The 22,372-nt window shown below is 51.2% G+C and overlaps 1 protein-coding gene across 6 annotated transcripts; it reads left to right on the top strand.

The window, feature by feature from the left end:
• Positions 1-676: 676 nt before the first annotated feature.
• Positions 677-20,519, top strand: KATNB1 (katanin regulatory subunit B1). Of its 6 annotated transcripts, none has more exons than XM_086621294.1 (19): positions 677-775; positions 3,863-3,993; positions 6,438-6,555; positions 8,316-8,416; positions 8,946-8,987; positions 9,728-9,811; positions 10,810-10,925; positions 11,438-11,509; positions 11,786-11,936; positions 12,334-12,521; positions 12,648-12,778; positions 13,576-13,626; positions 13,801-13,877; positions 14,540-14,659; positions 16,857-17,006; positions 17,491-17,567; positions 17,968-18,042; positions 18,780-18,896; positions 19,466-20,519. In XM_086621294.1, the coding sequence occupies exons 1-19, from the start codon at positions 736-738 to the stop codon at positions 19,596-19,598; spliced, it is 1,974 nt and encodes a 657-aa protein (XP_086477420.1). In that variant the 5' UTR covers positions 677-735; the 3' UTR covers positions 19,599-20,519. The 6 variants fall into 6 exon arrangements, with proteins under 6 accessions (XP_086477420.1, XP_086477421.1, XP_086477419.1 ...); XM_086621295.1 differs by having other exon boundaries at positions 13,801-13,881; positions 14,550-14,659; XM_086621293.1 differs by having other exon boundaries at positions 12,645-12,778.
• Positions 20,520-22,372: the final 1,853 nt, after the last annotated feature.

Raw genomic sequence — 22,372 nt, 5'->3', positions numbered from 1 at the left:
GCAGCCCCCACACCGACCAAACCCCGGCGGCCACAAAATGGCGACCCCGGCGCTCTGGCGCGCCGCCCTCCTTAATGGCCGTGCCTGGCAGGCGCCGCCGAGAAGCTGCGCCGCGATTGGCTGGCCGCTCTGCGGTCTCTAGGGCAACTGCCCCGCCCTCCCCTCAGCTCCTATTGGCCGAGCGGAAACCGGGCGGCCGCCCGGCCCGCCGCGGCGGGGCTGAGCGCAGCCGGGGATTGGCTGGGAGGCGGCGGCTCTGATTGGCGGCAGGCGGGCGGGGGCGGGGCGCGGCCGAGGTTTGTTGTGAGCGGCCGGTTGTCAGGGGGGTCCGGGGCCGCCGGGGGGCAGGGGGTCCGCGACCGGTACCAGTAAAGGTGCAGCCGGCGGGGCCGAGCGGGCGGCCTGGCTGAGCGCCGCCGCCACCAACGCCTCAGCGCGCCCGGTAGCTCCGGGCGCTGCCCGCTGCTCCTCAGGCCCGAGGAGCGCTCCCGCCCCCTTCCCGCCGCCTCGGCGCGGCCTTCCCGCTCCTCAGCGCCGCGTAACCGGCCCGCGGTTTGCTGCCTCCAGGGCGGCGCCGCGGGTGCGGAGCGGGTCCCGGGGAAGCCCGGGCGGATGGCCCGGCGGCGGTAGGGCGCGCCGGCGGAGAGGCGGCCCAGGTGGGGCCGGGCCGCGGAGCCTCGCCGGGAGGAGGAAGGCGCTCCCGCCGTGCCCGTCCGGGAGCCGCCGCGCGGAGACATGGCCGTGGCCGTCACCACTAAGACGGCGTGGAAGCTGCGTGAGTGGGGCCGGGCCGCGCTCCCGAGGGAGGGCAGGGGAGTTTCCCCGGCTGGCAGGGGGTGGAAGGGGCGGCGAGAGATCGGCAGCGGCTGATCCCTGCCGCTGGGTGGGTGCCCCGGCCCGCCGTCCGCGTTGCCGACTGGAATTTTCAGCTCCCGGTGTCCTTTTCGAAAGCACGGCAGCACACTGGAGTAGCGTAGGACTCTATGCTATGCTATGTCTATGCATTGCTATGTTCAGGGGGTCACGGCCTGTGGTTTTTCTCACTAGTTGCTGTGATGCTATCTTGACTTTCCAGCTCACACCACACGACTCCAGTGTAGCACAGGAACAACCGAGGGATGGTTGCCTTTCTTCAGAGCCCCAGCTGCAGCGGGGAGCTCCCTCAGTGTCAGCCCATTTAGGGTCGTCCTTCATCACCGCTCACTTGTTACAGAGATGCACTGAGCCTTTGCTGCAGGAGAGATGAGGTGATCTTTGTGGGGCCTGTATTTCTCATTCTCTTGAAATTGCTTTGCAAGACACAGTAAGAATCTGCTGCTTTTACCTGTGTTATTTTTCCTCAGAAGGAGCAGTACTCGGTTACTGACTATCCGTTTGCAGCTGCCTCACTAGTCACTGATGAGTAACTTCACGGGGGCTGTTGGGGAATGCTTAGAAGCAAGGGGAAGGGATTGGTTGCTCAGAAGCGTGAGCTTTAGACCAGTGACTGGAGGTCTAGAAATTAGCTAGCAGAAATACGGTGCCCTTGGCTGGTAACATGGTAAGGCAGCTGAGATAACTGACTTAGTAATTTCATATCTTTCTGAACAGAAAGCCAGTTTGCTGTGTTATCTTCCCATCCTTGAAACTCTGCTTGAAGGAAAAGCTGGAAGTCCATCAATCTCCATTCTCTCTAAGTGGGCAGAAGTTCTCGATCTTCATTTTTGCTAGGCTCTGCCCCATCTTAGCATCCTCTTTAGAGCGAGAAGCATTCTGAGTGTTAAAAATGTTTCAGCACTGCTAATTGGGAGCTTAGTATTACTGAGCTGGTGGGCAATATCTGGTGATGAGTACTTCATTAAAAAAAAAAGTTTGTGGGTTTGAGGAAATTGGCACTTCACTGAGGGAGAGGACGATGCTCTCTGGCCAAGGCTGGCAGCAGGTTATAACCTGGCTTTTATGAACAGAGGGTTGAATGCTTCAACAAACCTTTTAAACTCACAATATGTTATTAAGAACCAAATCGAGAGGAGAGAAAGAGTGGAGCTGCTGACACACTCGTTTCAGCAGCAATATTCCACATCTGTCCTTTCAATCTGAACTAGTGAGTTGGTCCATTAATGCTAATTGTTCTGTCCATATATACATACGTACTTCAGCATTGTCCTGTGGAAGGTTGGCCTTGCAACACAACACAAGCGTATTTCAGATTTGCCCTTCTCATGTAATTTACACCTTTCGAATCTGAAAGGTGTTTCTCTCCAGCAGAAGTGAAGGTTGTGCATTTTGGCTTTCAAAAAAGCACTCTGAGAGCTTGAGATCAAAGTACCTGTAATTAGTATTGCAGCCATCTAAAACCTTTTTGGATTAACGTTGCGTGTAAAATGATCAAATTGCTCCTCCCACAGGAACAATCCCAACGGAAGCCGAATTGATGGCTACCTAGCCTTTTTGCAAACAAGTTTCATAGCTATTAGGTGTGTAAATCTCATGAACTTTCAAAGAAGAGAACTGTAAGAGGAAGAAATTGGTAAATAAATCTGCCAAAAGCCCCTGCCAAAAATTGAAAATTCCACTGTGAAAATCAGATGTCCAAGCAAAGGTGCTTGTCTGGCTTCTCGTTTGCCCCAAATGTGTTACTTGATGGTGAAGCTTCCTTTGGGTTCTGTGACCGCGAAGCCCTCTCGTAGTCAGTTTCCCCTCAGCCCCCAGTTTTTTTACAGTCTTTTGATATCACAGAATCACAGAATGGTTTGTGTTGGAAGGGACCTCAAAGATCATCTAGTTCCAGCTCCCCTGCCATGGGCAGGGACACCTTCCACTACACCAGGTTGCTCAAAGCCTTATCCAACCTGGCCTGGAACACTTCCAGGGATGGGGCAGCCACAGCTTCTCTGGGCAACCTGTGCCAGTGCCTCACCACCCTCAGAGGGACAAGTTTCTTCCTTATATCCAATCTAAATCTCCCCTCTTTCAGTTCAAAGCCATTGCCCCGTGTCCTGTCACTACACACCCTGGTCAAAAGCCCCTCTCCAGCTTTCTTGTAGCCCCTTTAGGCACTGGAAGGCTGCTGGAAGGTCTCCCCGGAGCCTTCTCTTCTCCAGGCTGAACAGCCCCAACTCTCCCAGCCTGTCTCCATAGCAGAGGTGCTCCAGCCCTTGGATCATCTTTGTGGCTTCCTCTGGACCTGCTCCAGCAGCTCCATGACCTTCTTGTGTTGGGATATCAATCGCATTTGTTCTTTGGGGTGTATATTCGTGCTTCCTTTGTCACGGTTTCAGCTTTGCTTTGCTAAGTTTCACCTTGGTAGTAGTGGGAACATAGCAAAGCCTCTGCCAAAGCTCGGAGCAGGGAGCTCCACCTAGCCCTGCTGCTGAGTCTGACTTTTTTTCTGCATAAGGTAACACACTGTACTGCTGCTCATCTGCCAGTTCCCCTCAGGTTGGGCAGTCTGCTGCTGCTTTCTAGAACAGGATTGGAGAGCCTTTCAATAGATGACTCTCATTATTGCAGCTTCTCGGTCAGCTTGGCTTGCTGACACCCACCCGGGTACCGAAGGTACTGCATTTTCTATAAGCAGGTTGCCACAGTTGAGCAGCTCTTTAAAAGCTGCATAGCTGCTGCTAGAGAGAGAAGATGTTTTTAGTGAGCCACATGTGAAGCTTGGTCAGCACATTTGTGAAGTGCAGCATGCAGAGCCAAGAAGGACTGTTTCCAGCAAGATAATAGTGTGACTTCTTATCTGAACAGTGGGCTGCTGCAGCTTGTCCAGTGGAAACTGGACACCTTTTCTGGAGGAAGAATATTTTTTTAGTCCTTTGGGAGGGATGGGATGACAATTGTTATACTAGCTTGTAATAAACGTTTGCTTTGTTTTGTGCAGAAGAGATCACGGCTCACAGCAGCAACGTGTCCTCACTAGTCCTGGGTAAAAGTTCAGGCCGGCTGCTGGCAACTGGAGGAAATGACTGTCGGGTCAACATATGGTCAGTTAACAAGCCTAACTGCATCATGGTAAGAACTGCCCTGTTTTCAACTTTCAGGGGATGGGAATGTTAGTTCTGAGGTATGCAGAGTGGGGAATGAGGGGAAAGCGTTGTAGCCTGTGGGACTTGCGAATAGAGTTTGCTGACACAAAGGCGGATGGCTGAGTTCTAGCTAAAGATTGGGACAGAATTCAGTAACTGGTGAGACCACTGCTCCAGAGAGAGTCTGGGATTGCTGGCTGCTTCATCTGCGCCAGCGCTTGCTCACGTAAGGAATATTGTGCCTTCCATTTCCAGGCTACAGATAATTAAATGCAATTTTGTAGGAGATCAGCTAGTTTTATAGTACAAGCTGCAGGGGCCAGTTTCATACTCTGGTGTTTGCCCTCATGGGAGGAAACATCCCAGCAGGATGCGTTCCCACCTGTCCCACAGTCGCTAACTGTCGGCACACAGCTGGCCAGAATAGTTTGCTAACTTGCCTGTCGCTGGGGAAGGGTGATGCTGGGCACGGCGTGTCAGAAGGAGCAGAGTTACCCCAGCAGTGATCACTACAGGGCTCCGTAAATGTGTTTACCAGGTGTCTGTCCTGCTTGTGCTTTGAGGGAGTGTTGTGGAGAACCAGCTTTAGCAAGTGTCCTTTGTCACTGGTTTAGTTAACACCACAATAACCTTGTCTCATGGAAGGCATTTCTCTAGCCAGTGTGAACCTTGTGAGGAAGAAATGGGGAAAGTTGAGTCAAAAAGGCTAAAAGGAGAATGTGTCTACTTTATTTTTCCCTTGTTTACTGAGGTCGAGTGTAAAGAGGATGTGAAAGGAGTTGCTGACCTTTGGCAGCGCTGTGCCTGTTGCGTAGTGTTGATAAGCTGGGCCTTTCCAGGCCCTTGGTGGCACAACAGTAGTTTGAGACCAGAGTATTGCCTTCCACGAGAGGGAGGGTTGAAGGACTAAATATCCCCGTACCCTTTCTGTGGGAGCAGAGTTGTACCTCTGCTGCGCTGCCCGGGAACCACAAGCGTTAGAAGCTGATGTTCCTGAGGCAGGGGCTGAGCAGGAATGCTGAGGACTTGTGCCATTCTTGTGTGTCGAGAGGATCTCGATTTTTGGGATTGTGCTGTGTATTTTATAATTCATCTTTAGTGTTTACCGTGTTAGGAGTCCCGATGTTTGTGTTGGGGAAAGGCGAGAAGAGAAACTTTTCAAGTAGCATCGTGACTTTGCTCGAAGCGTGAGCTCTGTTTCTCACTGAGCAGTGACAGCCGTGACTGTAGAGTACGTAGAGGATTCAGTTTCACATGAAATCCTGAGAAAGCCCCATGAGAACAGGCAGCTTTCAGCCGGCGTTGCCAGCCTCTGGTCGTGTGTAGGAAGCACAGAGCTAGCTTAGCTTTTTAAAAAGTCCTGTTTGAGGATGGAGCAAAGCATAGGATATTGCTTAATTGGCAAGCAAAGAGTCTACAACAGTGGTGTGTATGTGGAGTGGTTTTCTAGAAGCAGTTTCAAACATTCTTGTGTTTCAATTAAATACTGGCCTTTCAAAATACTGATGTAATTTGTAAGCTTCTTGATGCTCCAAGATGAAAGGAACTGCATATATGGGAATTACAGCCTTATGCCTCAAGTTAATGCTTCAGTAATAGCACCACGTTATCACTGCAACACATCGCTGGCAGCAACGTAGGGCTCCTTGCTTATGTGAAGGTTTCCAGGTTGCCCTGCTTTTGCTTCTGCTTTGATTTTTGTAACCAGTTCATGACACTTATGTGACCCATTTAGAGCAAACACAGTGCCATTGTGCTTGCACAGCACAATTTTGATGATGTAAGCATGTGTCAGCCTTGCCTGGGCATCTGTACCTAATGTTTAACTCCCCATGTCTCTGTTGGTGCATCCTTTAAAAATTAGTCAGTGTGCCCCAGAAAGCAGGATAACGTGGAAGACACCTTCCAGTACTTAAAGGGGGCCTACAGGAAAGCTGGAGAGGGGCTTTGGACAAGGGCGTGTAGTGACAGGACAAGGGGTGGTGGCTTTAAACTGAAAGAGGGCAAATTTAGATGAGATCTAAGGGAGAAATTTTTCACTCTGAGGGTGGTGAGGCACTGGCACAGGTTGCCCAGAGAAGCTGTGGCTGCCCCATCCCTGGCAGTGTTCAAGGCCAGGTTGGATGAGGCTTTGGGAAACCTGGTGTAGTGGAAGGTGTCCCTGCCCATGGCAGGGGGGTTGGAACTAGATGATCTTTGAGGTCCCTTCCAACCCAAACGGTTCTGTGCTTCTATGATTCTATGACATGTGCACGGTGCTGTACGCTTGAGGATGTTCTACCATACTGGTGGCTTATGAGGAGAAAGCACCACACCCAGGTGGTCCCAGCTTGTGGCTAAACACTTGGGTTACCACTGGAGTGTGAAGGATGCTGTTGGGAACAGGGCTCTCTTGGCAGCTGTTGGTCGTGACTCTGGTTTTCTTTACAGAGCTTGACAGGCCACACGACGCCCATCGAGAGCCTGCAGATCAATACCAACGAGGAGCTCATTGTTGCAGGCTCCCAGTCAGGGTCCATTCGAGTCTGGGACCTGGAAGCTGCCAAAAGTATGTTTCCGTGAGTTTGCAGTTCCATTAATGCATGCTTTCTGGAATATCCTTGTGCTCAATACACTGACCCAGAAGGTTCCTCACTTCAGAAGGAGCCTGGGATTGCTTTCATCTTAATTTCCATCCCTCTTAGAGGGCTTTTGGGCACCTCCCACTGAGACTGTGGAGCTGCGCACACATGCTTGAGCAGAAATTTGTACAGGTGTTGTGGAGGCTGATTTGAGGAACTAGTTTCTAGGTTTTGACCCGAGTTTCTTGAAATCTGTATTCCAAATAGGTTCCATGCATGTATAGAGGAACTAGGGATATAGGATTTGTATTCAGAGTCCCAGCTTAAAACTGTTAACCTTAATAAAAGGATCTAAAATCAGGCTGGAAGTTTCAAGTATGTTAGGTTCTGCACGAGTCCAGGAATCCCCTGCTTGCTGACCTCTTGTTCTCGTTCTTTGGTTCTAACTTTACTTTTTTTTTTTTCCTAAAGTGATTTCCCTCCACTTCTGCTCTTGCATGGCCATATAATAGACAAAGACTTAATTTTTAATAAAGCGTAAAAGCTGTGAACTCATTGAGCTCTGATCTTTTAAAGGCCAACTGTCGAGCCATGTTTTATTTATTGCGTTTTTCTCAAATCCGAGACCAAGTTTGCAGAGGTGTCACCAACCCCTTGAGTGCATTCCCGCAGGAACACCGTAAAATGACTGAATGTTTCTGAGAAGTTGCTACTGGCTGAGCTAAGGTGGCACACAGCAGGTGGCATAAATATTGACAGGCACTTTTGTCATTCAGACTGTTAGAATCAGTTCAGTTGTAAACCAGTTGGGCTGTACCAGTGGAGAGTGACTGGTCTGGCTGAATTGATTAGGAGACCTGCGGGCCGGTGTCTGTGCAAATGCCCACTCCAGGTCTGGCTCAAGAGCTGATTTCTGCCAGAGGACTCATCAGACTGTCCCAAATGATGGATGATGGGGAGAGATTGCCCGTATTATTACCTGAGCAATTTTTCTTCCTCGAAGTTGAGTCCTGCGTTTGTCTCTGCTTCCAGAGATATGGTGTACCGGTTCTACTGGTCCTTTCTTGCTTCCAGAATTACAAGGGGTGTTCCTTGGTTGATGACTTGCTGAAACACTGTGATCATTTGCTTTGTCTCATGCTTCCAAAGTGTCCCTTCCTGATCTTTGGGATGCTTTTTGCAAGGGGCCATTGAAGGAGTCCAGTGTGAATACTGGAATGTTGGGAGCTGGAAGTCAGGCTTGTGTCTGGATGGGGTGCAGAGTCGCAGGAAAGGGCCTGCCTAACAGCTGCCAGGTGAACGACGCAGGCAATCAAATGTCCCTTTCGCTTCCTGGCTAGAACTGTGTTTCTCCCTCCCCACATTTTATTCTCTTTCTAACAAGTGGAAAGATAACACTGCCTGACAGCTGCTTCAACGCGTGCTGCCTTAGTTTTACTTTCAGAATGGAGACCCTTGGGTTTTATTCATAGTTTCCACATCTAAAGACAGGACTTTCGTTAGGAGCGTTGAACATGGGCCCTCTGTTGCTGTTTCTTTGCATTGCAAGGGTGAAGTCAGAAAGGTTCCCATAAAAGAATGCGTTCAGATGAATAAACAACGTGTAGCATATCTAGTAGATGTTGTATTGGCATGTGCTTAATGGGGAGGATGGTGTGGCTGAACTTCAGCATGGTCTATGGGGGAAATGAACTACTAAATATCTGCTCCCTGTTCCTTCTCCCTGCTCTGCTTCTCCTTTTCCCAGTCCTTCGTACCTTACTCGGTCATAAAGCGAATATCTGCAGCCTTGATTTCCATCCTTTTGGAAACCTCGTGGCATCTGGCTCTTTGGACACAAACATTAAGGTAACACCCAGCTTCCCCTAGAGATTGCCCTCTTTACTTGCGGTCTCTTTGCTTTGAAGAGTGCCAGAACCTGTTCTGTGCCAAGCTCTTGGTAGATGCTGTACGTTTCGCGTGTGGGCAGGTGTACTTGCGAGTGCTCGTGAAAGGTATGCGTGTGTTTTCAGTGGTGGCTCATGGATGTGACTCCTCTGTTGTGGAATGTGGCTCCGAGTTAGGTGCCAGCCGAGCCCCGGTGTCAGCAAGCGCGGATGTCCTGATTGCTGTGGATTGCAGCTGCTTCATCGGGCTGCTATTCGACTGTAGGAACTGTGCTTCTGTAGTAAGAAATGCCTTGCAGAAGTGATTCTTGCTGGGGAAACTGGGTTGGGAAATACACCTGAAGCAAGCAGGGGTTCAACAGCCCCTTCAGTGTTTTCCTTCTGCAGTGTGTATCAGCTTGGTGACAGGGAGAGCTCCTGTTTCACTGGGACTCTCGGGCTCCCCACATACTGCTCTAAGCATATCTTGTGTTTGCTTTTCTTCCCCGTAGCTCTGGGATGTGAGAAGAAAAGGCTGTGTCTTCAGGTACAAGGTAAAATACTTGGTTAGTTTTTGGGAGAAGAGGGGAGAAAGATTTCAGTCTCGTGAGGACTTGTGAGCAAACCTTAAAGTGATTATGTACAATTAACTTCCTAGTTTTTCCAGTATAAAAGGAAGATCTGCATGATTTGTGAATTGCCTTGGCAAACCTCTGCAGGCCTCTGTGACCTGTATGGGAACAGGAAATGGGTATCACAGGAGTTAGTGTGCTGTAGTCTGGTTGAGGGGGTGGAGAGCATCCACGAGTGTTTCACAGAATCACAGAATGTCAGGGATTGGAAGGGACCTCAAAGGATCATCTAGTCCAATCGCCCTGCCTGGTCCTTACACTGTGACTGATGTTACCATCAAGTCCCCACTGCACTGAGATGGTTCTGTTCTCCGGGCCTTTTTCTACCCAAAGAACTTGTTGTGTATTAATTTCATTTAGAAACTAGCTTAATGGCACAGCACTGCTATCTGACCACCCATAGAGCTGTTAATTAGATGCTTATTAATTAAGTCAGATCTGTGTTTGCCATGGTTACGCTGATGCCAGAAGTGTCTGGATGAGAGAGATGACACCCATTTAGTGTGGATGGGTATAGCTTGAGTGCGTGGCGTTCTGCGAGCTGTGGACTCTAAAACAGTTACTTGATTTTGTTGTATTATATTGTATAGAATTGAAAGACAAAAGGCAGAATTCCCTCTAAAGGAATAAAAAGAAAATACTATTTGGTTTCCTCGTTTCAGGGTCACACAGAAGCAGTTCGATGTCTCCGCTTTAGTCCTGATGGGAAATGGTTAGCCTCTGCTGCTGATGATCACACTGTGAAGGTAATTTCTTGTGACATTCTCCTGACGTGCTCATGGCACAGAGGAATGCTGGGATTGTCTTTTTACCTGGTATTACCAGCACTCATGCGTAAACACCGTTAGTTCATTAGGCAGCCGACTGAGCCCCGTGGCTTTGCAGGGACCAGTCTGTTTCTGAGGGTCATGTCCAGTGGCCCACACCATCCAGAAACGAGCTGCATGTGTTGAAATCCGCGTGTCCAACAGACACGTTGGCACAACGCATGTGAGGGCTCAAGTTTTGGAGGTGATAGAGTTGTGATACCTGAACGCTGGCCCCTGTCGTCTCAGTGAACGTTGCAGAATGGATCGCCCGCAGCACGCGGCTTCCCCGTATCAGTGTCTGGCTCTGCTGAGTTAATTCAGTAGGGGGGTGACGTCATACACAGTGCACGTGATGGGCAGTCTGGAAATTGCTGTCCGGACTGAGCGGAGCAAGAGAAGGAATTCAGAAAAGTATAGGCTGAGGCAGCGGCCTCGGTAGTTTCTGATACAATAGGGAGGAATGTGGGCAGAGGACTGCTTTTTGTTTTCAACTTCATGTGAAATAAACTGGTGAGTCATTTCACTCTGGAGTTTTCAACAGACACTATGCGACGGGAAGAAAGAATTGCTAAAGGATTCAGAGGTTTTGTTTCCTTTAGAAATGTAATCTGCAGGGACAGGTGAAATGGCTGTATTTTATCCTAGTCTCTAAATATAAACCAAAAGCTTCCAGGGAACAAATTAGGAATTAATATTAAGTAGACAATTTAAGAGAATGCCAAAAAAAAAGAAAAAGCAAGAAAAAGACGAAAAAAAATGCAGCCTTAAATAACTGGGACAGTACTCCTTCCCTGATCAGCGCTTTGACAATCTTGAGTCTGTTCTTAGAGGGGAAGAAGCATTAGAAGGTTACCAGTACAGGGAGATCCAAAGTGTGTTGGAATTCTCTAACATTAAATCTTTTCAATAATGTCTGTCTTCTTTCTTTCTTCCAGCTGTGGGATCTGGCTGCTGGGAAGATAATGTTTGAGTTTACAGGACATACTGGCGCAGTAAATGTTGTTGAATTCCATCCCAATGAATACCTTTTGGCTTCTGGCAGCTCTGACAGGTAGGTGAGGGGCGGGAGGAAGAAGGGAATGGTGTATGTTGGTTCCCTTTCCCGATACCCTTCCTTTGAGGAATGTGAAAAATAGCACTGTCATACAACTCAAACCCGCCATCGCAAGAGCCTGCCATCGAGCCAGCAGCGTGTCACACCTGTGTTGTGCAGAACACGGAGATCTTGCCTTCTCGTCCCAAATGGATGCCACCTTCTGCTGCGCTGGAAAACAACGCGCTAGCCTCCAGCGTCTCACTAGTCCAGCTGACGTCCTGAACAGCAAGCGGGCCTGCTCAGCCAGCACGGTGTCCTTAGCTCTGGGGCAGCTCCACCCGTGTGCAGAGCCGCTGACACCTGCGGCTGGGTTCACAGATCTTAGCTAGACTCGCCTTCCGCGTAGGTTCATCATACGTGCACAAAAGTGAAAGTCACTCTAGTTACTAGCATATTATTTCAATACTGGATCCTACAGCAGATTTCTAGAGGGACAAGCGATGATTTTTGTTCTGTTGTGTGTGCAGGACTGTTCGGTTCTGGGACTTGGAGAAGTTTCAGGTTGTGAGCTGTATTGAAGAGGAAGCTACTCCTGTCAGGTATGTTGAATTCCTGCTGCAGTGTGCTAGGGAGAGACTAAAGTGGGGGCGAAGGGAGGATTTCCTGAAAGAGAGACTTTACTGAGGGGAAGTTTGGGCTGCTGGAGATGTTGCACAGACCCACCAGGTTGCGCAGGTGAACACCAGATTGGTAGTTTCATTGTTAGAAACAGGGCTGGAGGTGTTCAGTGAAGTCAGATATACAGCTCTGGGGTCCTTGTGGGACTGAGCAAGGCCGGAAAGCTGTGCCTAATTCTCCATCTGCCTTCCTCCCAGGTGCGTGCTCTTCAACCCAGATGGCTGCTGCTTGTATAGTGGCTTCCAGGATTCGCTGCGGGTATACGGCTGGGAGCCAGAGCGCTGTTTCGATGTGGTCTTGGTGAACTGGGGAAAAGTAGCTGACTTATCTATCTGCAACAACCAGCTGGTAAGCCACTGCTCCTGAGGACATGAGATACAGTGCTCCTGCCTCCTTGCAGGCCTCCTGGCCTTTAAGCTTGGCTTAAAGGGCTTGCGGTGTGCCCAACACTTAGAGCTTGGGTGCTTTTCCTTTTGGCAGCCTTGTGCTCCACTTCTTCTCTCTTAGGCTTCTGGAGGAAAGAACTGGGTTTTGGTTTGACTAGTGTTTAGAAACTATGCTCGGTAAAAGGTTTTTATTATAGCCTTTCGTAAAACATTGGCAGCTTTGGATTGAAAATACCAAAGCACTGAACCAAGAAATCCTCAAGCACGGTTGCTCAGGGTCACTCCATCGTGCCTGTTCTCCAAAAGGCCGGCATGCACCCTGCTCCCTGGTGAATTACCTTGATCTTTCGCCCCTGCAGATAGGAGTTTCCTTTGCGCAAAGCACAGTCTCCTCCTTCGTTGTGGATCTCAGCAGAGTCACAAAGTCGGGTTCCATTCTTCACGGGCTGATCAGGAACGACGAGCCTCTTGTGCCGCCTACCCCCACGGGGTCCTCCCTTCGCCGCATCTATGACAGGCCCTCAACTAGCTGCAGCAAGCCACAAAGGTAAGGGAGTCTGCTGGCTTGTTGAATTTCAAGGCTTTAAGGAAATGTGCAAGGAGCTTGGTGGTCTTGCTGTCTCTGATGGAGTCCACGTGACTTGCCCTGACGGCGTCTCTCTTTCCACAGCAGAGTGAAGCACAACTCGGAGAGCGAGAGGCGCAGTCCCAGCAGTGAAGATGACCGGGATGAGAAGGAATCAAAGGCCGAGATCCAGAACGCAGAGGATTATAAAGAGATCTTCCAGCCCAAGAACGCCATCTGTCAGTACCAGGGTTTATTGTGCTTTTGAGGGTTGTTTAGAGCTGTAGGCGCTAAGCTGGTTCAGCACAAGTGAGCTTTGGCTTCACCTGTGACTGGGAGAGTTTAGAAAACTTTCATATTCTGTGCTTGGACACTGAACCACAGATCATGTTGGTGAACTGCTGGAAGGTGACACTTTTACTAGGATGCAGTGATGTCTGGTCGAAGCCTGGCTCAGAATGCAGAGCTCCATTGCAAGCAGTGCTGCCTTCCTGTCCTGATTAGGAAGGACTACTGTGTTGCGGGATCTTTATTAGCTTAGAATTTGGGTATGTGCAAAATCGGCAGCCTCCATTAAAGGAGAAAAGGCAACATGTTTTGTTAAAGTAGAGGTTGCTGTCTAGGAGGCATGGTGCAATGGCTGTGTCTCATTTTTATGTAAGTGAAAAAAATGAGGTGCTCTTTATAAGCAATTAACAGTCATTATTTTGCTTTACTTATGGGAATCGATTTAGCGGGAGGTGAATATTTTGGGATACAATTTGTTGTGACAGTGCCTTTTATTATGCTTCACGCCTCTACAGCACTAACGAACTACATGGGTCAGTTTTGTCCCTTCCCTCCATGAAGGCTGAAAGCCGTTGGCCAAACTCAGCAGTAGTGTCAAGGACTGAAGGAGATAGCTCTGCTTGCCGTGTCACTGATTGCCCTAATCGGTGGAGTTGTTGCACATCTCCCAGCTCCAAGGTTGACTTACCGCTATTCTGCAGCCTTGGATGCTCCTTCATTTGTTTATTTTTTTCCTCTCTTTCTGTAGGTCGAACTCCTCCTCGAAGCAATGAGCCCTTTCCTGCCCCTCCTGAGGATGGTGAGTATGAGAATGACCCCTCGGTGGGAATGGGGTTAATGGCTCTCAAAACAGGGGGAGCTGCGTGTCTGCAGAAATGACTACTCGTAGTCTAGCTGTACAGAACCTTTGCTCTCACCTTCTCTTGAAAGGATCAATCAGTTTCTGCTTTCCCACTTGTTTCCATCTTGGTAGAGCCCACAACTGCAAAGGAAGCAGTGAAGCCCAGCCAGGCTGCGGATGTCCAGACCCCGTTGCCAAAGCAGGAACTCGTACGTACCGTATGATCTGTTCATAGCTGTTAATGCCCCCGCTCTGGAAGATAGGTGAGTGCTGGAGACTTTACCATGTCTGATGAAGCAGATTTTGCTGAAGAGCAGTAGAAGTGCAGCTCCAGTCTTTGTCCTGCCGTGCGTCTTGCCTGAGCAGTAGACTCGAAGGCCAAGCCTCCGTCAGGCGATGGCTGTGCTGCTGTTCGCTGCTCGCACTTGCAGGGGTGTCTCTCCTTGCATCTCAAAATTGAGGCACTCCAAAGAGAACCAAGTGCCAGATTTCTGCAAGTGCTTGAACTGAGGCTGTTTTGTAGCCAAAATCACAAGTGGCCAATGGGCCAGGATACGTGATACGTGGCTTCTTTAAAATTCTCTCTTTGCCTTCAGGCTGGCCGCGGCCCATTGCCCGAATTTTAGGTGCTGATAACAGCGACAGCACTTGGCCCTTCTGCTGGGGCACCTCCATGTTCTTTGCAAGCTTTAATTACATCTTGGTGTGTACCTGAGAGATGCTTTACTGCCACTTTAACCCTGCTAGCTAATTGGAGACTGCTTCTGCGTTAGGACCCTGCTGTGAGAGAAGAGCGGGTCTGGAAAAAAAGGACGTCAGACCAGGGCCAGATTGTTGCTGCTAGAGATTTTTATCCCAATTTCTCCTGCAGCCTGATCCAGTTCAGAGGCCACCGATTGCTTCGTCAACTCCTTTGACCAGAACGGAGCTGTCGGTGATTCCTGCAGCCAGGAATGAGCCCATTGGCCTAAAGGCCTCTGACTTTCTACCAGTAAGTGTCTCTGGACAAAAGTTTCCAGCCGGTGTCTTGTGTTGGGTGGCATCAGAAAGGGGGTTCTCTGAGGTGCAGAAGTGTCTTAGGTGCTTTCTGCAGCCCGCAGTCCTCAATCCTGAATGAGAACATGTTACGTCCTGCTCTCCCCGTGCTCGCTTGGTGCTTCCCTGCCAGCTTCCTCTCCTGCCTCCCAACTGCTTCGACTCGCAGTTCCTGTGGAATTAGCACCAGAGTTGCTGGACCCAGCCCCTGTTGCAATCGACAGCAGGCTGATGTGAATGCTGCAGCGTCGATCCACGCTCAGGAAAAGTGCGTGATCAAAGCAGAGAACAAGGGAGAGACAAAACCACTGAACAATTCCACATGCCGGACAGTGATTCCTTTAGAAAATTGGTGTCTGCCGTGACACACATGTAATTATTTCAAGAGTCTTTCCCTCTTGTGTCTCAGAGGCCTCTTGGCGTCGCTCAGGATGGTAGTCCCTGTCCCACAAGGGAGAAGGACCAGGGCATCCTCATGATCCCAAGCTCTAAATGTGAGCAGAGGAAAAGAGGTTCCATGGTGTGGGCAGGAATCAAATTGAGAGTTATTTAATCAATTGTGCAAGATCTGTGCTTTGTAATAAAATGTGTTGATTTCAGATGAACATTTCACAAAAACCAGGGTTTGCATGAAAATGCTTTTTTACCAAAACATACTGCTTTTGAAAGCTTACTTTTAATTCACTTTTTTCAATTTTGAGTTTTTCCAAAGCTTTAAGTGTGTTCGAGATTGACACAGTAGAAGAGGCAAAAGAGAAGTAGCTGAAATTGGAACAAACTGAGCATTTCCATTTCAAAATGTTTATAAAACAGTCTGCAAGGCAGTCACTATTTACTGGCACTCCGTTGTCGTGGTTTTAGGCTGATCCAGCAACTAAAACTCACACAGTCTCTCCTTCTCCAATAAAGTAGAGAGGAGAGGGAAAAAAACCCAAAAGGACTGAGGGTTGAGGCAAGAACAGAGGGAGCACCCACCAACCATGGTCCTGGGCAAAACAGGCAGCGCTTTTCTCAAAGCAAAACAGTTTATTAATGATTACTTAGAAGGACAAAGGGAAATAAAAACCGATTACTTGAGAGGACAGAAAGAAACAAAACCAGATCTTAAAACCGACACCTTCCCCCCCCCCACCTTCCTTTTCCTCCCGGCTCTACCTCCTCCCCCCAGCAGCACAGGGGGCAGGGACTGGGGGAGTGCAGGTCAGTTCATTCCGTGCTGTTACTGCTGCTTCTTTCTTAAAGGAGAAGGAGTCCTTACACCCTTTTCCCCTGCTCCAATGGATCCCCTACCCACGAGGAAAAATCCACAGATTTCTCCAACGTGAGTCCGGCCCACTGGAAACAATCCTTCCCCACAGATTGCTCCGGTGTGGGCTTTACCACAGTCTCGGGTACTTAGGGAGCTGTAGCCACTCGCTCCGGCGTGGGTCGTCACGAAGACTCCAGATGCCTTTCTGCCTTGCCGTGCCCCCAACACGACCATCCTCGGGCTCAGGCATCTTCTCCCCACGGGCTGCGAGTGGGTCTCTGCTCCACCGAGGCCGTCCTGGTTGCAGGGGGGCCGCCTGCTGTCTCACCACCAGCCGCAGGGGAAACTCGGCTCCGGCACCTCCTCCCGCTCCATCCTCACTGACCTGCTGTCGATGCGGCTGTTTCTCTCAGATCTCAGTCCTCTCCAGGTGAACTCAGCCCAGTGGGCACCCCGGGAGTGGGGTGCCCCCGAGTTCCCCAGCTGGCTCCGCCGCCGCCATTCTCCGTGGGCGGCGCCGGCCCGACGCAGGCAGCCGCCCGGCCGGGAGCCAGGGAGCGGGGGCAGTGCCCTCCTCCCTTCTCTGGTCGATCCTGGGCGAAGCACCTTTTCCGGTTCCCTTGTCCTGACTTAAATAGGGCAATTCGCAGAGGCGCCCTATGGCTCAACCCCGAGGGGGATGGCAGTCTGATCTGGTGGCCAGAACTAAGCCTAACCCGGATCCAAAACCGGGGAGGTCGCAGGGAGCAAAATCCCTCTCCTGCCACCAGAACCACCCCCCCCTCCACATCAAACCATGACATCCGTACACCAAAATCAGCTCTTGCCTAGGCTAGAGAAAGCTCCTACCCCTCCGTGCCACCCTGCTCCGTTACTGCTGCTCCGTTGCTGTCTGTACTTTCAGGCTGTGAAAAACCAAAGCCAGACTGAGCTCGTGGATGAGGAAGCCATGTCGCAGATCAGGAAAGGCCATGAGACCATGTGTGTGGTGCTCACCAGCCGCCACAAGAATCTGGACACCGTGCGGGCTGTGTGGAGCACCGGTGACATCAAGGCAAGGATGTGGAGGTGCCCGGGGCTCGTGATGGGAGCAGCTCAGCAGCTCTTTTGGCTTGTCTGGGGCTGATTCTGCCTCTTACACAAGATGCAGGGTCTCACAGCTTTTGTCCCCAAGGGAGCACGACAGAGCACTCCTGTGTCCCACCTGCAGTTGAATGGTCACAAAGAAACGTGGAGAAAACTTTCTCATAGAATCATGGAACGGTTTGGGTTGGAAGGGACCTCAAAGATCATCCAGTTCCAACCCCCCTGCCATGGGCAGGGACACCTTCCACTACACCAGGCTGCTCAAAGCCTCATCCAACCTGGCCTTGAGCACCTCCAGGGATGGGGCATCTCATGTGAGAGTTATCCTTTCTTCCCCATCCAGCTCCACGTTTCCTCTACCATTTTTGAAAAGTGACACTTGATGTTAATTGCATTAATCTATCGGGTTTAAGCTTTGCAACAGACAACTTCTTCTTCTCCTTCTCTCTCAGAACTCTGTGGACTCTGCAGTGGCGATCAACGATCTGTCTGTTGTCGTGGACCTCTTGAATATTGTCAACCAAAAAGCGTGAGTCCTGGACGGGGTCACCCCCTGGGATACCCGAGGGCCGCCTGGCCGCATGTCAGGAGCGCTGCGTGTCCAGTGGGCCAAACACGTGTGCTTGTGGTCAGATCTTCGGGTCTGCAGTGCCAGCAACTGCTGGAGTTGTGTGGGGCCTTTTCTGTAGGCAAATGATATCTCACAAGGCAAATCCAAGTCTTGGGGCTTCATAAAGGGATTCTGCTGAGTCAGTAAAATATGTCAGGAGGACCTGCCGCTTCCTATCACAAGGGGGAGTCGGTGAACTTACTCCATAAACTTCAGCGTTGCTGCCTGGGCTTTTTTTGCCAGAAAGCGTTATTTGTGTCGACTCAATCTTGTGAAGCCTCAGTCTCCAGTCTCAGAATCTGTGTCCTTTTCTTTTCAGGTCTCTCTGGAAGCTGGATTTGTGTACTATCATCCTGCCGCAGATAGAGAAGCTGCTCCAGAGTAAATATGAAAGGTGAGGCCCCAAGAACGTGGTGTGCTTGGGGGACGAGGTGCATGGATGTTCATAGGAGAGCTCCACCAGGTATTTTGTAGCTGAAGGAAAAGCCTGAAGAATCACAGCAAGTACAGTACAACATCGATACGATGCCTGGAAAAGAGCAGTGGAGTTGCCAAGTGTGTGGGGGGAAAAGATACGGAAAGAATGCTCGGGCAAGAGGAGTGGGATATTGGGATTTGGCGTGGGCGTGTTGGATCAGAGGCAGCTCTGGCAGCCAGGAGGGCTCACATGGATGCAGAACCGGTGGGCTCTACAGACTGATGGGAATGAAGCTGTTGGCTTGGGACAAGGGCCACAAAGTCCCACAACAGCCTTGGGCTCACTTGGAGGGTTGCTTTCAGCCTCCTTGTTAGGTGGCCAAAGATGCAGCCTCTGTCTTCAGCTGGAGTTTCTGCCCTTCCTTCCTGCTGGGAGAGAGGCTCCTGCCACGTCCCCTCGGCAGGACAGCTCTGCTCTTGAGCGGAAAGGTCCCACCTAGCAGTGTGCCAGGGCCTTTGGAAAGGGCACGCTTTGTCAGTCTTGACTCGAACCGAGACGTGTTGGTACTTGGCTGGAGCTCTCGTTACCAGGTTACGGGTGGTGGAGGGTGGATCGTTTGAGTAGGTTATTCCCAGTGACTGGATGTGAATGAGGGCTGTGTGCTGGGAGGACAGGAATGAAATTCCAGTGGGATCCAATTGTTTGTCTTTCAGTTACGTGCAGACTGGCTGCACCACCCTGAAACTCATTCTCCAGCGATTCCTGCCACTGATCACAGACATCCTCGCTGCTCCGCCTTCTGTCGGAGTGGACATCACCAGAGAGGAAAGGTGAGGCACGCACTTACCTCCACTTGCTCCCATTTTGAACCAGCCCTTCTCTTGGGTGAGCTTTGCTCCTCGCCATCAAGGCTTTCACACTAGGTTGAGCGTGACTTCCCTTTTGTCTGCAAACACCCAACCCTCCTGCTCTGAGAAAAAGACCCAGGGCTGCTTTTCTCTGTGTCACCACGTCTTGAGTCATACCTCTACAACGTGTGAGTATGCAAGGAGTAAAACCACCCTGTGGCTTCACGAGTTGTCTGCTGGGCCCTGGATTTCCTGCTCTGCTCTGAGAATTGGCCCTCCGGATACAAGACCTCCTTCCTCCCTGGGCTCTACTGCCCGAGGGGAGAAGAGGAGTGAAGGAGCCCTTCCATGGATGCTGTCCTGTGTCACCGGATGTGGGCTGAACACACGGTGTTCCGGCAGAGCCGTGCTCACGGTTCGGCCTCTCCCGGGCCGTTCGCAGGGCTTGAGTTTTCTCCCAGGCTTGAGTTGCACCTTCGGCGCTGCAGAACAAGCACATCTCTTAAGCAGCTGAGCATTCATGCTGTCTACTTTTTGGGTTTTTTTTGCAGGCTCCATAAATGCAAGCTGTGCTACAAGCAGCTGAAGAACATCAGCAACATTGTCAAGAACAAGTCTGGGCTCAGCGGCCGCCACGGTAGTGCCTTTCGGGAGCTGCATCTCCTCATGGCTGTCCTGGAGTGACGGCCGCCACCTTCTCACGTGCAAACACCGGTGGCCAGGCTCCCCTCCGCTCTTGGTCCGGCTGGATTTCACCTCTCCGTGAGTCCGTTTTCCCCCCGGACTTCTTCAGTTGCCATGTGGGACCAGCCCCTTCGGTTTTCTTCATCAGCCGTGAGCCAGGACACCGTGACGCTGGGCCTGGTGCAGTCTCGAGGACCTATATCCAGAGGAGGTTGTCTCTTGGCTTCTCAAAGATCTCTGCTGGCACCCGGGGCCGCAGAAGAGGAATATCTTCAGACTGTTGCTGGGAACTACCTGGATCTGTTAAAATATGTGACTTAAAGAGGACTTGCTGTATGTGTTTGCCTTTGGGGGTGAGGATTTGGGAGGGTGGAGGGCAGAGAGGGACAAGGACTAATGTCTTTCTACACCCACTGGACCACTCTTAGAGATTTTTTTGTTGTCGTTGTTGTTTTTTTCCCCAATAAATGTCTGTCAGAACCTTTCTGTCCCTCTTTCTTCGTTCCTGTGGGGAAAGAGGTTCCTGTTGGTGCTTCCCCTGCTCTTCCCAGCCTGTCCCCTATTTTATACGCTGGAGCCTGTTCTCCGGGAAACTGTAACTTATAAGGAATTTTATTAAAAGATTTGTACCTTTTTAAAAAAAAAAATTGTGTTAAATCCCTGAATGCCTTGAAGTACTGTTCACCTTGGCCCAGCTCCTGGCTGGGAGTGCCCAGGGAAAGCAGGGCTCTGTTCCCTGTGTGTCCCACGGGAAGCTGGCCATTCCCACCCTTCCTGCTGCGAGCCTGCGGTGAGCAAATGGATGCGGTGAGCAAGTCGGAGAGTCGGCACTTGCCTGGTGGCTTGCTGAAACCCTGGGGGAGGTTTCACTCTGCTGGGTAGTTCCCAGCCCAAAGAGCAACGTCATCGCTTGTGGCGTGTCCCTTCCCTGGCCCGATGCGGATCTCCCCACGGGATCTCCAGCAGATCTCGATGGAGTGGCACACGGGTGGGCAGTGCTCTGTCCGTGGGCTTTTCCGTGAGCTCTTGAGCCAGGCGCTGGTGTTTGGGGGTAGGAAGCTGTGTCAGGCGTGGGGCCAGCCAGGAAGCTAAAGCCAGTCCCTGTCTCGCTGATATTTCATCCCCCCACAAGTTTTAGGAACAACGGAGAGCGTCCAGCTCTGCTCCACGGCTCTGGAGAAGGCTCCGACGGTGGCCCAGGCTCACGTGCCGTCGCAGGGCAGCGTGACCGGGGCTGAAGCCGCTGCCTGCATCGAGGACCGGGGAGCTCAGCGCGTGTCCTGCCCACGCTCCAGCTGCTCGCTGCCTCACCCGGGGGCTCTCTGGAGCTAATCCCGTGCCTGGATCCCACCGAGGTGTGAAAAGCCTCCACCAGCCTCCTGCCTCCAGCCCGGAGAGCGGGGAGGAGCACGAGACGGAGCAAACCACTGCGGCGCTGGGCCGTACTTACGGTTTAACAACTCCATCTCCTGCCAGTTAAGAGAGCCTGATAGCTGCAGTCTGCGGGGGCTGCCCTGCCAGGGCCCCCAGACAGCTGCCAAAGGAGGGATCCAATGGGCTTTTCCAGGAGAACATCAAAGGAGCTGGGGAGGGGAGATGCTCTGTGAGGAAGCCCCTGCCCCGCACGGGGCTTGAACCCGCTGCAGGGAAACAACAGCAGCGTAGGAGGCCTGGCTTTAACAGTTTATTTAAAATAAGTTTTGTTACAAAACAGGAATATTTTTTTTAATTATTAAAATACATAGAAACATCTACTCTTACAAAAGGCTAAATTTGTTTTTTCCCTTTTTTTTTTTCTCCTTAAATAGAAGATGCTGTGGAAGAGCGCGAGGAGAGGGCTGCGGTGGGAAGGAGCCATCAGTGCACCCAGACGGTTATTTGCAGCAGGAGGACGCGCACCCACGGGTGGGTGCTCAGAGGGGCCGGGGCCATGCTGTCTCCTCTGGCCCCCACCAGCCGCTCTCTCCACATACAAGCCAACAGGCTTTTAGGCTGGAGGTTGGGGTGTTTTTTTTGTTTTCCACTTGTTTTCCATTCCAAGACCATGTAAACAGAGTATAAACATTTCAAACACTTCCATCTCGACCACACTGTGATCTCTCTTGACAAGACAACTGGTAAATAACTTTACAACAGCTTCATTCGAGACTGCTCAATCCATCCTGGTGCTGGGTAACACGGGCAGCCCCACGGCCGCTCTCCCTCTGTGCTGGGCGGCCGGGGCAGCATCCTGCCAGCACCAGCACCACCATGAACGGCAGCTCGGCTCATGCACAGCACCGCGGTGCCTTCATGCAACAACAGGGCTGGAGAAACCTATGGGGAAAGGAACTGCTGGGATTTTTTTCTGGCCTAAAACGGAGGAAGGGCTGCTCTGAAAGACCTGGGGGAGCTCCCTGGATGCGGCTGCGGAGCTGTGGCCAGACGGGCAGCAGAGACGTGTCCCAGGGCTCAGCTGGCTCTGAGCCCCCTTTCCAACCAGATACTGTTGTAAAAACAAAGCTGGAGAGACAGAGGGAGCACCCAGCAGCTCCTTCCTCTGGCTAAAACATCCATCCAGCAAAAACAAAAAGTCACAGAGCTGAGCGTGCGAGGGGCCAGGTCCCTGCCCAGCACTGCTGCCCCCACCCTGCCACGGGGGTCCGGCTGCTGGGAGACCCCGGCTGTTCGTGGTGAGAGGTGCTGTCACCCTCTGCTTGTGGGTCTCAGTGGGTGAGGGGACGGCGCTGATGCCTTCGTGTCTTCCAGCAGCCGGCTCGCTGCAGCACCGTGAG

The sequence above is a fragment of the Tauraco erythrolophus genome, chromosome 15, assembly GCF_009769465.1.
Source record: "Tauraco erythrolophus isolate bTauEry1 chromosome 15, bTauEry1.pri, whole genome shotgun sequence".
Classification (NCBI taxonomy): domain Eukaryota; kingdom Metazoa; phylum Chordata; class Aves; order Musophagiformes; family Musophagidae; genus Tauraco; species Tauraco erythrolophus.
The sequence above is the reverse complement of the archived record's forward strand: the minus strand, read 5'-3'. Positions and strand labels throughout refer to the sequence as shown.

What these genes read in the sequence shown, in the direction of transcription:
- KATNB1 (XM_086621292.1), top strand. Translation starts at nt 736, where the DNA reads ATGGCCGTGGCCGTCACCACTAAGACGGCGTGGAAGCTGC. An exon ending in TAAGACGGCGTGGAAGCTGC is followed by an intron (nt 776 to 3,862) that starts GTGAGTGGGGCC and finishes TGTTTTGTGCAG; the next exon opens with AAGAGATCACGGCTCACAGC. An exon ending in ACAAGCCTAACTGCATCATG is followed by an intron (nt 3,994 to 6,437) that starts GTAAGAACTGCC and finishes TTTTCTTTACAG; the next exon opens with AGCTTGACAGGCCACACGAC.